We start from the raw sequence: 15894 nt of genomic DNA, 5'->3' as shown, positions 1-15894 counted from the left end.
AAATACGAGTCGTATTCAGAAATAGTACAGAACTTCAATATGAACATATTGAAACAACGGAGAGAACATACGGATTTTTTTATTTTTACACAAATTACTACATGGCAAAATTGACTGTCCCAGTCTTACTTCGAAGGTTCAATTGCATGTCCCGTCAGGTAAAACCCGCGTAGGAAACAGCAGTACATTTTACTGCAAAAAGGCAAGAACAAATATCCTCGCTAAATCTCCTATATGGAGAATGAGTGCTTCCTACAACGCAATTGAGAGGATAACTGCTATAGTTTTTTTTTTTTTTTTTTTTTTTTGGAATATCGGAGACAGTATACAAGAATTGCCTTAAAACATGTGAAAATGAAAATATATAAATGTATAACCTTGTTAATATATATATATAACTAAGGGTAAATGCATTTGTAAGAAACAACACTGTAACTGGGCCTAGAGCCTGTTGTGTTGAATAAATAAATAAAATCTGTCTTTCCAACGATTCACGACATTCATAAAATAAAATTATATTGAAGGAGAAACCAGAATCAATAATAAAGTAAGTATCTCCCATATGTTATTGTATCACTCGTGAGTTTATGGATAGTGTATCATGATCATTATACTGTAAATATGTTATACACTGAGAAAAATCCGTTCCCCGGACAACTGTATATTATAGAAATATAGGGAATTCTCTTGCTTACTACAGAAATCAGCACGGAGCGTCCGTTATCCATATGTTACATACGCATTGCCCTTAGACGTTACATCATGCCGTTGCAGGATGTCTGATATCTAACAGTTTTCAGTATATCACATACATATAATTATGTTACATTTCTCAGATATATTTTATATACGTCCATTTGCATGTGAGATCCTGACTGCCTATATTGTTTCATACGGAAAGTACGTATAGATGGAACACTTATACAGAAAGTATTATAAAACATGTGTTTTCAGTTACCGTATACGTCTGCTGTACGTTCAGTCCAAAAACTACAGGAATTATGCATATAACCTATCTTTTAGGGTACGTCACCTACATTTTTTTCTCAGTGTAGATAGTTTGCAAAGGTAATGCATTTAACTTGTCTTCATTGAAATACATTGCTTCACCAAAAGAACTGCTACGTAAAGGAGGCGAAATAAGGCAATTACGGCACAAAAGAGGCTAAATAAGACAAATACGGCATACAACAAGAGAAATAAGGCAATTACGGCAGAAACAGGCGAAATAAGACAAATACAGCACATGATAGTAGGAAATTATAAACATAGTTAAATTGTTCAAAAACAGAAAATTATAAGAGTAGTGACAAAAATTTAAACTTGCTGTTTGTCTAGTATTCTGAGCTACGTACCTAACAGTTATTATAAGGGTATTCTTTGGTGACGAAGAGGTTAATGCGAATGTTCTGTCTTTCTTTCCGCGGTGTCCCGGGTTCGGTTTCTAGTTTGCCTCGGAACTCGACAATAATTATTTGATGTCTGAAAGGGTAAGATTACATGAAGTTATCAATAACCTATCATAACACTGTATTGACATCCACTTAGAAAACTTAAATGAGAACGAATCACTTCTAGCTATTGTTTTCCGAATCTGAGTAAGTGAGGGTTTGTTACGGTACATTTAACTTCAACTCAACCAACGCTCAAGTCATTTTTGTCAGGCTATACAAACTCAAGTAGCTACCCGACTCTACAGTAAATTGTATTATTTCATTAACAGTATTGAAATTATGATAAAATAACGTGCTTAAAATCGTGACTAGTTTTTTCTTCTTTGGGAAGAAAGGTTAGATAATGTTACTATTGCACGGGACAGCGAATTGTTTAGGGCCACCAATGTACTAAAATTCAATAAACGGAAGAAAAATCTAACATACTTCATTGTTAGGTTTTGTATTTAGCGTCTCTTTAGCACCGAGAATATATGAGACAAGACCCAAATTACATGGACTCACACCGGAAATTGTGACACACATTTTTGTTTTATGTGTTGCTGTGATATTTAATGAAACTGACCCAGTTTCCAAGTACTAATGTTCTGCGGTACAATGTGAAACCATACGTGCGTCTCTTACATATAAAATCTGAATATTGAACCTTTTCCTTTTTCTCCCTAAGAATTGTAAAAATTTGACAGTCCTATCTGAAACGCATGTTTTCTCTTAATGTTATACATGATTCTATATTTTATTTATCTGTTGTCAACAGATTATGAAACCCGAAAGAGAATTATGAATTGCGAGTTGTATTGTACAAAATGTCATGACGTTATTATCTATGCATAGGTTAATTACTTTTAAATTAAAAACTTCAAATATATAATTCATCAACAATTTTTCTATCTGAACTTTAAAAATGAAACAACTTCTTTTCCAGTATGGGTAGCTTGGATGTTTCTCGAATAGGTGTAAAACACTGTTCTTAATATTAAATCTTCAGTATATTATTGTTAGTGACTACAAAATACGGTAAATCAGTCAATATTTCTGAGACGATGTTATTTGTTGTCCTATTCGTAATTAAAAATTTCTACATTATAATTGATATACTCTGTGACAATAGAGACCATGTTTACAACAAACTATTCTATCGTAGCACTTTCTAAATAGTAATTAATTATGCAGATCAATTTTAGGATTATTCTGTGGTTTGCACACTATTTTGCAAAGTGTTCTTAAAAGAATGAGGTAAGAGAGGAGAGCCAAATTACGTGAAATCAGAGCCGAATAAGTCGCATAATAAAAATGTTTGTAGCTTCCTGTTCTGAGACATTTTAAATTCCATAGTAATCGTTTTGTTGCAGCGTGCACATGCGATACTTCTTTTGCATTATTTATGTGGCTTTACCAGTGCATCTACACTGATAAAAAAAAATGTAGGTGGCGTACTTAAAAAGATAGGTTACATGCGTAATTCCTGTAATTTTTGGACTTAACGTACAGCAGACGTATAACTGAAAACGCATGTTTTATAATACTTTCTGTATAAGTGTTCCATATATACGTACTTTCCATATGAAACAATGTAGGCGGTCAGGATCTCACATACAAATAGACGTATATAACATATAGCTGACGTAGGTAACATAAGTATATGCATGTGATATACGGAAAACTGTTACATGTCAGACATCCTGCAACAGCATGGTGTAACATCTAAGGGCAGTGCCTATGTAGCATACGGATAACGTTTGCTCCATACTGATTTCTATAGTAAGCAAGAGGATACCGTATATTTGTACAATATACCGCTGTAAGCAACGGATTTTTCTCTGTGTACTTAAAGGGTTGTTCCTTCTAATTTTCTGTAAACAAATAGTCAATAAACTACCTGAATTTCCAGAAATTACTCATCTTGGGATCCAATGTGGTGTGATTCCTGGAATACAAGTTTCCTCTGACGTTACCCAACCATACATCGTATCCATCATCAGAGAGCATAAATGCTGAAATTTGAACAGCATAAGTGTATTTTAGATAAAATGTTTTTCACGTGTATTTCGATAATAATTTAAACATTTATTTTACTTTCTGTATAAATCAAGAAGACTCTTCATACTGTCACGCTGTTGCTTCTGCATAATTTATAGTAGATTATGTCTTATATGTTCTTCATATTCATACACATATTTATGTTTCTACTATATTGTATTTTATATTTCAAATTTGTGTCTTAGGAATTTTATAGTAGGAATTCCATATACCTTACTAATACATTAAAGTAACTTAAATATTAATAAAGTGTATGATATTTAAAATATAAAATTTCTCAATAGTGTTATTTAAAGTACTAAACAATGTAGTCAATATAGTCGGTTAATAATTATATACATTATGAAGGGATATAGACTTCTTCAAACACTGTATTTCTAGTGGGTAAAATTAAGTCCTAATTAAGAAGGGTTAATCCCAACATTTACATTAAATGGAAAAAATATTATGATTCTGGAAGTGGTGTTGCGTAATATTATATTTACTTTTATTTCAGAGTGGCAACACAAGTCCACAATGACCTTACGCTTGACTACATGATAGTGCACTGATCAAAGTGTTTATTTATTTATTTATTTATTTATTTATTTAATTATTTATCAACACAAATGGCAGATGCCCAATTAGAATGTTAAAGTGTTACAATATATTTTTCCAACAATTTTTTTAGTACATTACAGAACATTTTTTTACTACATATTTTATCATATTTTTGACATAATTTGTGACAGACAGAACATATTCTCCATATTTGTGACTTCAGCATTATGTTGATCCTAGACTTTTTTGCAATAGAAGAGACCTGTATTAATAGTTCTAGTTCTAACTCAACGAACATGGAAGTTTAATGAGAGTATAAAGTGATCAATCGAATTTATTTTGAACTATTTTCTGGAAGAATATCAGAACGACAACATTACGCCTTTGTTCTAATGAGTAAATATTAAAATTATCTCTCAGTGTGCTGTAGTTGTTTAAATAAGAGATACATTCCAGTTACTTTGTATACCAAATACCTAAGAAATTTTGATTGCACTTTTTCGATATTTTGTTGACGATACTTTTCTTGACACAGGTTCCAAATTACAATTACATATTCCAAGTTGGATCTTACATATGAGTAATACATTTTTAACAGTGTTTCAATATTTTTGAAGGCCTTCAACTTCTAATCATGAATCCTAATAACTTAAAATCATCATGAGCAACATTTTCGATACTTTTAATGAACGTTAATTTCGGGTCAAATGTAACACCTAGATCTTTAACTGTATTAGGTGTCAGATTCTATACAAATACAAAGATAGTGTTCTAGATTCTATACAAAGATAGATTCTATACAACGCAGTGTTCACGGACTTCGTGCTTAGCAAATGTCAAAAACCATAAAGAAATATTATTTTAAACCAATGGCAACAAAGTCTGTGGGAAACACTCCCAGAAACAATACTGTCATTATGTCGTCCAAAGAGTAGAAGAATTTGCAAGCTGTGCAGAAAATTTTCACCCCAATCCACAAAAGTTTGCAAGCTAACTGTTTTCTGTCGGAGTGGGCAAAGAAGAAAATTATTGAACAGAGTCAAAAATTTTGAATCATTAGCAAAACGTATTCGGTATGTTCACGCAGACGTGCTACGTGAGTACTTGCTAAAACCAGTCAAAAATGTTCTCAAACAATTGTAAAAACTGGTGGTGGAGGTTTACGTTTTTGTGTTTTACGTCTTATGCAACATCAAAGTTGAGTAAAGATCAGGACCTACAATTAAGTGGGTTCAGAACATGACTGGAACTCGAAACCGGTACATTTGATGCTTGTGTAGTCCATCATACAAGATCAACTCTTGGCGTAAATGTTGTTCTTCACTATGTTGTGGTTCCGTGTAGTGTAGTTGCTACGTACTTGCCTCTGGTAGAGCGATCCCGGATTTGATTCCCGCTGGAGACATTCAGCCGAAAACGTGTAACAGCTTTTAAGGATAGCGATCCTAGTGAGGTTTTTCCTGGGATTTCCTCATTAGGCAAATACATAACATACAGCTTCCAGGGCTGTTCCTCGGATAGTGTGTTCGCGGAGGGACATCATCCGTAATACGCGAGGGCTTAAGGTCGTAGATGCTGATCATGCCATGTTTCACTGTTGGGTGAAGACATTGCGGATCATATTGTTTGGGTGTCCGCCACACATAACCAGAGTTCGTGATTTGGAATAAGGTTAATCGAGGACTTATCCGACTATATCAAACCTTTCCAGCCATGTTGCATGTTTGTAGCACTATTGTCGTTGTGATAAAGTATTATGATTTCTTATCATTGATTTTCCCGTGTAACGCCACCCATTATGTCGATTCCCTGCGATTGTTGACACAGGCTGTGGGAGGCACCGCTTGAATTACTTCGCTACATGCATCATAGTCGCAGGTTATGAATGACAACCTGCTTTAAATCTGGAATGGACCTGTCATTCCATTTTTGCTGTGAGTTTTCAAGGTTGTCATCACCTTGCATTCTGTCCCTCGCAACACAATAAACATACTTGTGACTTTCATCATATAACCAAAGACCAACAATTCGACGTATGGAAATCAGAGAAGGCACTTATTTTATACTATCACCGTCTGCGCATGTCACTAGCAACAGTCGTTCTACTGCTCCTGGCGTGTGGAGTTTGTCCTAACACATCATCACCGAAGATCAGTAAGCGGTTACTAATTTCTTGGAATCGATCCAGCATCTCGAAAAAGGATATGATCTTCATCCGCATCACTGTACTAAAACTGGAGTGTTAGCAGTTCCATACTCCGGTTTCAGTATGGAGAGTAAAAGGGGATAAACAGTTATTTTACAATCGATTAAGCGTTCCAAGTATATGTTCTATCTCGGACTTTATTCCTATAGTGTAATCAGAAATTGTAGAAATCTATTACCATTTCCGGTTTCAATATTAATCTTCATGTTGCAAAAACATTAAGAAACGGCAAAAAATTGCTTTGTGATATGGCTTCAGACTTAAAGGAACAAGTTCAGTTTCTGATCTTATTCCTGTATTACAATTGCCAGTTAGATATCTACTACGACTATTTTCATTATTGACTTTGCATAATTTGGAAATCTGCCGTAATTTCACACAGTGAAATGAACCTCTGTTCTGTTATAAATTGTATAAAAATTGTTATTCTGTTATAAATAAGCATGTACAAAAGTAGTGTTCTACAGATAAACTTTACAAATGCTAATGATTAATTATGAAATTATACGTTAGTATCAGAAAGCCACACACAATGCTATTCCTACATCTAGCTATTTGAAGAAAAGTAATTCTGTAGAAGATTAACCCAAATAATATTTTTATTTAATTTATTTTTTAATTACCTAAAGCCTTTCCTGGTCCCAGCACAACAAAGTCTGCAGAGTTGGATAGCAAACCATGCATAAGTAACACCACTGGTTTTCCCTTGTTTACAGGAGACTTTGGACTGTAAGGGATCCGATGCAAACTTAATATGTAGCCATCGTCGGTTGTTACGTGATGGACTTCAGCAGGGTAACCGTGATCTGCAATCATTTGGGGCTGTCAAAAAGTATAAGCATACAATTATTATTCTCACAATAGTATTTGCTTAAAAGACCCTATGATTATATCTCCAGATCGATGTTAAGTACATGCGCAATCTTAATCTGTAGCCCATTGATTTATATGGAAAATTGTTTTTCTGTTTCTTTTGACACACAATCATAGTCATACGTCTTGTGATTAAAATCAGAAAAATAAACACACTGCTGAACAAGACTGCACTTATTTAATATAAAAACACATTTACACGTGACGTTTCGATCTTCTAGCCAAGATCCTCATCAGACGTACACTGAGTGATACAAAAAAAAACTACTCAAGTATATATACACAATTCATCTCCCTATCTGCTCTCTCATTGGTCCATTCAAACAGCCAATCAGAAGCGTGGAAATCTATCCGAACTGACCAATGGGAAAACATAACATTCTACTAGAAAGAAACAACAAGGAGTTTATTTAGTTTCCTCTGAGGTTTATTTTTCTGTTTCTTTTGAAGTGAAATTTTATGGTCCGATTTTACTAAATTCTCCTTGGAGTTTAATGGTGAAAACACTTGTATTCTCAAAATGGACTAGCATCATATAGGACCCACACGCAGTATAAGCCACATGTTTTCACCATAAATACGTATTTTACTACTTTTAAGCAAACAGTGGCAGACGACATGAGGAAACTGCGCTTTAAGGAAGAAACGAAGAGAAAACGGAGAACCACGAAGAAATCCGACTACCCCTCCACAGGTTCTCCCTTCAAATGGATGACTATAAAAGCGAACGACAGGACTAAGAAATTATCAGGGCCAGTGCTGATTGTTCACCTTTAATACCATCTCCGTTATGGGCTACGGAGACTTATCTTTCAGTACATACTCCCGAGGCAGCTATGGGCTACGGAGACTTATCCTTCAGTACATACTCCCGAGGCAGCTATGGGCTACGGAGACTTATCCTTCAGTACATACTCCCGAGGCAGCTATGGGCTACGGAGACTTATCCTTCAGTACATACTCCCGAGGCAGCTATGGGCTACGGAGACTTATCCTTCAGTACATACTCCCGAGGCAACTATGGGCTACGGAGACTTATCCTTCAGTACATACTCCCGAGGCAGCTATGGGCTACGGAGACTTATCCTTCAGTACATACTCCCGAGGCAGCTATGGGCTACGGAGACTTATCCTTCAGTACATACTCCCGAGGCAACTATGGGCTACGGAGACTTATTCTTCAGTACATACTCCCGAGGCAGCTATGGGCTACGGAGACTTATCCTTCAGTACATACTCCCAAGGCAGCTATGGGCTACGGAGACTTATCCTTCAGTACATACTCCCGAGGCAGCTATGGGCTAAGAAGTATGAACTTTTAATTCCTGCTCCCGAGATTGCTATGAGCTACGAAGTATATAACCTATGTCGTCTGAGGCCGCTGTAGACTAAACCAAGCTTCTTTACTGCCTGATGCAACATTATATGCCGAAGGGAACTATTCATAACTTACACTGAAAACATTTTAGAGCAGTAGTTCTCAGTGTGGTTCGCGGACCCCTGGGGGTCCGTGGCACCTAGTCAGGGGGTCCGCGACGCCTAAAACTTAAAACGTGTTGTAATAAAATAGAACTCACAGCTGTTATGAAAAAAGTTTAGTTTTTCAGTTACTTAAAAGAAAACAATTAGAAATTATACCTACGTCCGTAAATTTAAATGTTTTTTTCTACTTTACTAAATTCCTATTGCCAAATATTTCTAAATTTCTCCTCCGTGGACCGTCATATAGTAGTTGTCTAAAAGCTCCTATATAACGATTAAGGCATTGCAACATTTTATGCCTTTCCCTACCACTTACTTATGTGAACAGACCTTTCTCTGCTCTTTGTAGTATGAAAACCTTAAAGCGAAATCGTCTTAATGTGGAATCGGGGCTAACATTGATGGTGACAAAACTTATTCCAGATTTCAATGCAATTATGCAAAAACATGAAGAATTTCATTCCTCACATTAGTGACCCCACATTTGAAAATATTATTTATCAAGTGGGCTTCCTTAAATGGAAAAAAGAAAAAAATTTCAGCCGTGAAAGTTACTGTATTTTCAATTAAAATTTCGTTCACTAGGAAACAAACAAGTGTTTTTAGAATAAATTCCTTATTGCATTATTTTTCTTGATCTTTTTCTTGTCTGTGGTAATTCTAATTAGTATATTTTTTAAATACCGTATGAAATTGCAGATAGCATTGCAAAAGTGTCCGTAGATCATTTTCCAAATGAACAGGGGATCCGCGTTATCAGAAAGTTTGAGACCCACTGTTTTAGAGTAACCATAGACTTAGAGAGAGACTTATAAAACTTTGTATAAAAAATTACACAAGACATTTTTACTACGTATGACAAATTGGTAAACGTGTACATTATTGACTCTGCCTACAAAACATTACAATATTAAAATCATATGCATATAACAAAATTTAATTTTCATAACTAAAGAACATTTAAATACATCTGAATATTAAATAAGTAAAATGAATCTTTATATTTCCAGTTCATTTTGAAGATATCAGAAAAATGATTTTCCTTATAAGGTCAGCGGGCTAAAGGTATAAAGATGCTATATGTATGAGACGCTTTTAGTTTTTATTCAGATAGGACCTGCAATAAGTTATATTGCTTATTCAGAACCATACAGTTCGTTCATAGGGTTATAACTAAAGAGCTTCTCGGTTTCAAATACATGTGACTCAAGTCTAATGACACTCAAATAAATAGAAGTGGTATTAAAGGGAAGAAAAGTGGAAAAAGTCTCCAGTGACTAGTAAAACTGACTCATACAGTCACAATTCGCCCTATACCTAAATACTGATAAGTAGATTCAGACTGGCCATTCCAGATGATGATTAAATACTTATTAAAATTTTACGCTATAACTCCAAATTGATTTATCTCAACGTGATTTTGATGTTAGGACATTAAAGATCTGGTTCACCAGTCCTAAATGAGGACGATATTATAAAAATATGTATATCACATTGGACAATTAAATAGGAAAGATATCGGCAGACGATGGCCATTCTAGCGAAAGGAGAGGCCAAAATAGTTATGTGAACGTGGAAAGAAAGTCTCTTCAATAAGGACGTATCTCAAAATCTCTATTCCAAAATGAGATTTTTCTGAACTAAACCATGTTTCAAAACTGAAATCTGTAAAAAGATTTGAAAACTATAACAAAATAAGATTAAAAATTAGTAAAGCGTATACCTGTACGGTATCCAAAACTCGATATCAACGAAAAATTCGAAAATATCGAACTATTAAGAAATGAAAATGTCGTATTTTGATCGATATGTCGTAAGCCTTATAGCTCAGCCTTATTACTAAGAATGAAGGAAGTATATGTTATAGGAGCTCTGATTTAACTAAAATGAGCCCCTAGCCTTAAGTGAAATGAGATTAAAATTAAGTAGATGCAGGATAGAGAAAGGATAAAAATATAAAAAGCTCATAATAATCACCCGTAAAAGTTAGTTCCGTCCAAATAGACTTCAGAAACAGGTTATATTTACCATTTTGCTCTGAAATATTTGCTCCATTTCATAAACGTATGTCTAGAAAGGTTCTGTTCAAGCGCGGAAAACTGAGCAGCAGATACTCCAGAAATTCAAGGAAGCAATTGTTGGCCATGTCCACAAGGTTCCCAATTATCAAGAGTCGTTTTACAGTAGACACTGATATCAGATTAAGAGCTATAGTTTGATTTTGAGACCTGTTTATTTTTGGTTTAATACTATTTCTGAGAGCGAATGGTCGAGGAACAGCTTTGAACTGGTAGTTTGTGCAATTTAGTTTCCGTTAATGAAGTTCGTTCCAGAAATTTCGGACAAGTCGTCTTTGAATCGAATTCACCAAAAGTCTCAATTGAGAACTCGTTGAAAAAGTCTGGGTTTCCCCCTAGAAGAACTTACTAGCTACTCCACTGCATATCAATATATCTATCCTTCTAATAATAGTGCTTCATATAATGTATCTTTGCATTTACTAATGTTTATTTTAATTCCGCATAAACAATTAGTAAATATTCACTTCCTCGTTTGAACTGAGTCCTTGTCTATCACATACAAAGTGAAACAGGTTCTTAGCTGTCCACAACATACAGATCAAAATGTTGGGATTCTAACTACAGGGTGAGTCATAAGTCTCCATACGAATGATGATAATACTACACTACAGTTATAAAGTATGTTCCACATGTTTCCCTTGCATGTCGAGACAAAATGACAGGCGCTCCAACCAATTCCGACGAATATTTGCCAATGTTGCACTTGTTACTTGTTTGCAAGCTACACTGATTCTTTGTTTAAGATGATCCAAATCCCGCATTTTCTCCTGGTACACAATCGATTTCAGGTGGCCCCACAAATAAAAATCCATGGGATTGAGGTCTGGTGACCTTGGTGGCCACTCCACCGGACCACGTCGACCGATCCATTGCCCAGGGAACTGTTGGTCCAGCCATCGGCACACTTCAATGCCGTAAAACATAAACATTATTCATCTTGTATGGAAACTTACTACCTGGAATATGAAAAATAAACATTAACCATCTTGTATGGAGACTTATGACTCACCCTGTACTTTATGTAGTTTCATCTTAATTATACTGGCTACGTGAAACTATGTTTAGCTTGGAACAACGAAAGAAAGCACCAATAGGGATTATAATTTCATATTTATATTTAGTTCTTACAAAGCTACTTACGGTTGTTCCTTCTGCATCGCGTTTACCTCTTTTCCTCTTAGGTAATCCCAATGATTGATTGAGCAGTAGAAGGTACAAAACAGTTTGCAGGAGATCTTTCATGGTGAGAGACCACTGAACCTAAGAAAGAAAAAGACGTGAACATCTAATGCGTTATTTATATATTTAACTAAGCATAAAGTGAGGATAAGTTTTCGTTTCTTCTAAATTAGAATATTAAAATATTAATACTTTGTACCTCTTGGTTGGCATGAGAAAACTTATATGTTTACTCTAAGGTTTTTCAACAAATAAGGTTCGATTACAAATGACTTATCCTGTTTTAAAAAAAAACGTATAAGATAAACAATAACAAACTATAATAAAAGTATACAGAAACTATCCAAGTATCAGACATACTGCTACACATGTTCAATGTGCTGCCGTTCGTCACATGCCAGACTTCTTTAACTCTTTGCTGCACGGTGTTTCTAAAAAGTTATCTAAAAGGTGGTATAAGTGCCACCGTCATTCAAAGAGTTAAGGTAGTTTAGTTCACCCCACACTTTCTCTGGCATATCTTTATTAATTGTCCTAAGTGTAGTGGTAATGCGATCCTGGAGCTTATCCTAAGTATGGAGAAAAATACATTCTGTCTTTTATATGCCCCAAAAAAGAAAAAAAAGCAGACACTGTCAGATCGGGAGATTTAAGAGGACATGGGAAGATATGGAAGTGGTTTGTCTCAAATTGTTAATGGGTGGCAAACTTTACTACTTAATATCGGTATATTTTCCACCCAATTCTAAGATTGATAAATATCATGATTTTTTTAGCAGGGTTGAGAGCATACAAAATATTCAATATCATGAAATGATTATCGTTGGTGATTTCAACATTCCGTCAGTTACAGATTCTTCTTATAACTTTATGCAGGGTGGATCTGTTTGTATCTCATTAGCAAATTTTTGTCTTTATATAATTTACAATCATATAACTCTATAAAAAACGATTATAACAAAACTTTGCATTTAGTGTTATCTAATGTGAAGAGTAGTATTGCAGTAAGTCATAATATGTGTCCTTTTGTAAAAGAAGATAAACATTATCCTTCTCTTACTTGTCAATTTTATATCAAGGAGCAGGTTAAGAAAATCAACTGTAGTCCGATCACTGTATACAATTATGCGAAAGCAGACTTTTATAACTTATACAAGGGACTACAGAGGGAAAATTGGAATAGACTAATTATAAATAAGGATGTTAATAATGCTCTAGATTGTTTCTATAATATTTTCAACAATATTATTGATACATATGTTCCAAAGAGGATGTTACATAAGAAACATTCATATCCATGCTGGTTTACTACAGAAATAATTAATATTCTAAAAGAGAAAGAATATTATAGAAAACGAAAACTGCATTCAGATTATAATCTAAACAAATTTAAGGAATTGCGTAGAAAATTAAAAAGTATTATGGATAAGGCACATAAATCGTATATTTTTCAAACTGAAAATATGATAAATACAAATCCTAAAACCTTTTGGAACTTTATCAACAACAAAAAAGAAAATAAATTAGCAACTAGTAATATGACCTATCAAAAACAATCTCTAGATACCAACAATTGTATTTCCAATGGTTTTGCTGAATACTTTAAAAGTGTATATTCTCAAGACCCTGCTAATTATAATATAACCGATTCTGTTAACTTGAAGGTATCCCAATGCTTGAATATAAATTTTGTTACTGAAGAGGATTATGTAAAAGCAATTAGAAAGTTGAAACCATCAAAATCCTTGGGACCTGATTTAATACCAGTTTATATATTCAAAGGCTGTGGCGAAGTATTGATGAAACCATTGTGTTATATTTATAATCTCATATTAAGAACACAAGTTTTCCCTGAAACTTGGAAGATTAGTAAAATCCGCCCAATTCACAAAAAAGGTAATCCATTTGAAGTTGAAAATTATAGACCGATATCATTAATTTCTGCTCCGTCTAAAATATTTGAACAGATTCTTTATGCTAAAATATATAATCATGTGAAATCTTATTTATCTATATACCAGCATGGATTTTATTCCAGGAGATCTACAGTAACTAACTTAATTAATTTTACTCAATATCTCTCTGATTCACTTGATAGCAAGAATAATGTAGATGCCATCTATACAGATTTCGCTAAAGCCTTTGATAAATTAGATCATGACATATTGCTTAAAAAGTTATCAGCTTTAGGTTTGTCAGATAACCTTTTAATATTAATTACATCGTACTTAAAAGGCCGTAAACAATTTGTGATATTTAATTAAGTCAGTTCCCAATTGTACGAAATTAATTCTGGCATACCTCAAGGATCGAACCTTGGACCTCTGCTCTTTTTGTTGTTTATTAATGACCTACCGGCAGTAATAAAACATTCTAATTGTTTAATGTTTGCGGACGATATGAAATTGTATAAGGAAATAAAGACCCACAATGATGCTTTGCAATTGCAGGAGGATTTGGATGAATGTTAGAGGTGGAGCATTTTAAATAAACTACATTTTAATGTGAAGAAGTGCTTAGTTATAACTTTTTCTAGAAAACATTATCCACTTCTTTTTGAGAATACGCTGACCAAAGAAGCTATTCAAAGAGTTAAAGAAGTAAATGATCTGGGTGTAAGGTTAGACAATAAATTGTGCTTTAATACACATATTTTAAAAATAATAAATGACGGATATAAATCATTGGTATTTTTAATCAGAAGTACGAAAGAATTTACAAATATGCAAGCGCTTAAGATTTTATTCAATAGTCTAATTCGTAGTAAGTTGGAGTATGCATCTATAATTTGGACACCTTTTTATAAGTCTATCAATAAGAAAATTGAAAGAGTACAAAATAAATTTTTGAGATACTTGTACTATAAAACATATAAAAGATCATCGTACAAAGAAAATGTATCTTATTCAGCGTTGCTAAAAAAGTTTGACTTCATATCTTTGTGTGATAGGAGGCATTTTATGGAACTTGCTTTCCTCCATAAGTCTGTAAATGGAATAATCGGTAATCCAGAGTTTCTCAAATTGTTTTATTTTAATATCAACAATCAGTCTCTACGAATGAGACCTCCGTTTTGCTGTAAAAGATCATATTCAGTAGCTCATTCAAATTCTCCTGTAATTAGATTATGTAAAAGATATAATAATATTATAAAAATGAATACAGATGTAGATTCTGCGATGCCTTTTCTCATGTATATCAACATAGTAAAGAAAATTATCAAATTTGGTCGAGTTTAATGAAACAAATAGAATATTGACTCTGTAATCCTTGAATAGATGATGTTATTGTTTTATAATGAAATGTCTTGGTGGTTCCAAGGGTAATAAACAATATGATGTTTTCTTTTTAGGTTTTACATTAATATGAATTTTTGCGTACAATATCCTAGACTTGCTAGTTAATCATTATGATTTCATTTAGTTTTAGTATAGATTAACACATTCTCTGTTCTTCTTAGAAATACTCTATCCATGTATGTATGTTTGTTTGTATGTGTATGTATGTATATGTACTTATATGTATATATATGTATATATATGTGTGAATGTATGTTTGTATGAATCTATATAGGTGTATGTGTGTGTATGTGTATGTATGTATGTGCATGCGAATGTATGTATTTATATTACTATTTCGGATTATGAAATCCCATGTTAATGGACATAACTTGAAAAGAAGGTATGGAATTCTCTCCTTTTCTTTTCTCTTATTGTAACTTTTATTTACTTATTTGGTTTGAATCTATGTATTTTTGTTCTATTTACGAAATTTTTATATTTTACCTTTTGTAAGCCTATTGTAATTGGGGTTTATGCCCTGTAATAGGTGCAAAATAAAATAAAATAAATAAATGGGAAAAGTACTAAGTTACCTTTAGCGCATCGCCCAATCCCAATGGCCTGTGCTTTTACAAGCAACCAGTGTCTTTAAACTGTCGATATCATCTCATAATGCTTTGGTGATGTGGCGGTACCTATGCAAACCGTCTGCGGAAATATGCTGTATGGCTAACATCGGAAAAACACTATTCATATTC

At 33.8% G+C, this 15894-nt stretch overlaps 1 protein-coding gene across 1 annotated transcript in view; it reads right to left on the bottom strand.

Annotated features, from left to right (window-relative positions):
* LOC145670657 (lipase 3-like) overlaps nt 1-7056 on the bottom strand; it is a 32357-nt gene extending 25301 nt beyond the window's left edge. Inside the window, exons 1-2 of the mRNA XM_081739445.1 lie at nt 6864-7056; nt 3334-3448 (exon numbers count right to left, since the gene is read on the bottom strand). Of these exons, the coding sequence (XP_081595571.1) occupies nt 3334-3448; nt 6864-7056 (308 nt within the window). The remainder of the gene's footprint in view (nt 1-3333; nt 3449-6863) is intronic.
* Nucleotides 7057-15894: the final 8838 nt, after the last annotated feature.

This window comes from Thermobia domestica, chromosome 14 (assembly GCF_964235325.1).
Source record: "Thermobia domestica chromosome 14, izTheDome1.hap1.1, whole genome shotgun sequence".
Classification (NCBI taxonomy): Eukaryota; Metazoa; Arthropoda; class Insecta; order Zygentoma; family Lepismatidae; genus Thermobia; species Thermobia domestica.
Note: the sequence above shows the minus strand (reverse complement) of the source record. Positions and strands in the feature narration are given on the sequence as shown.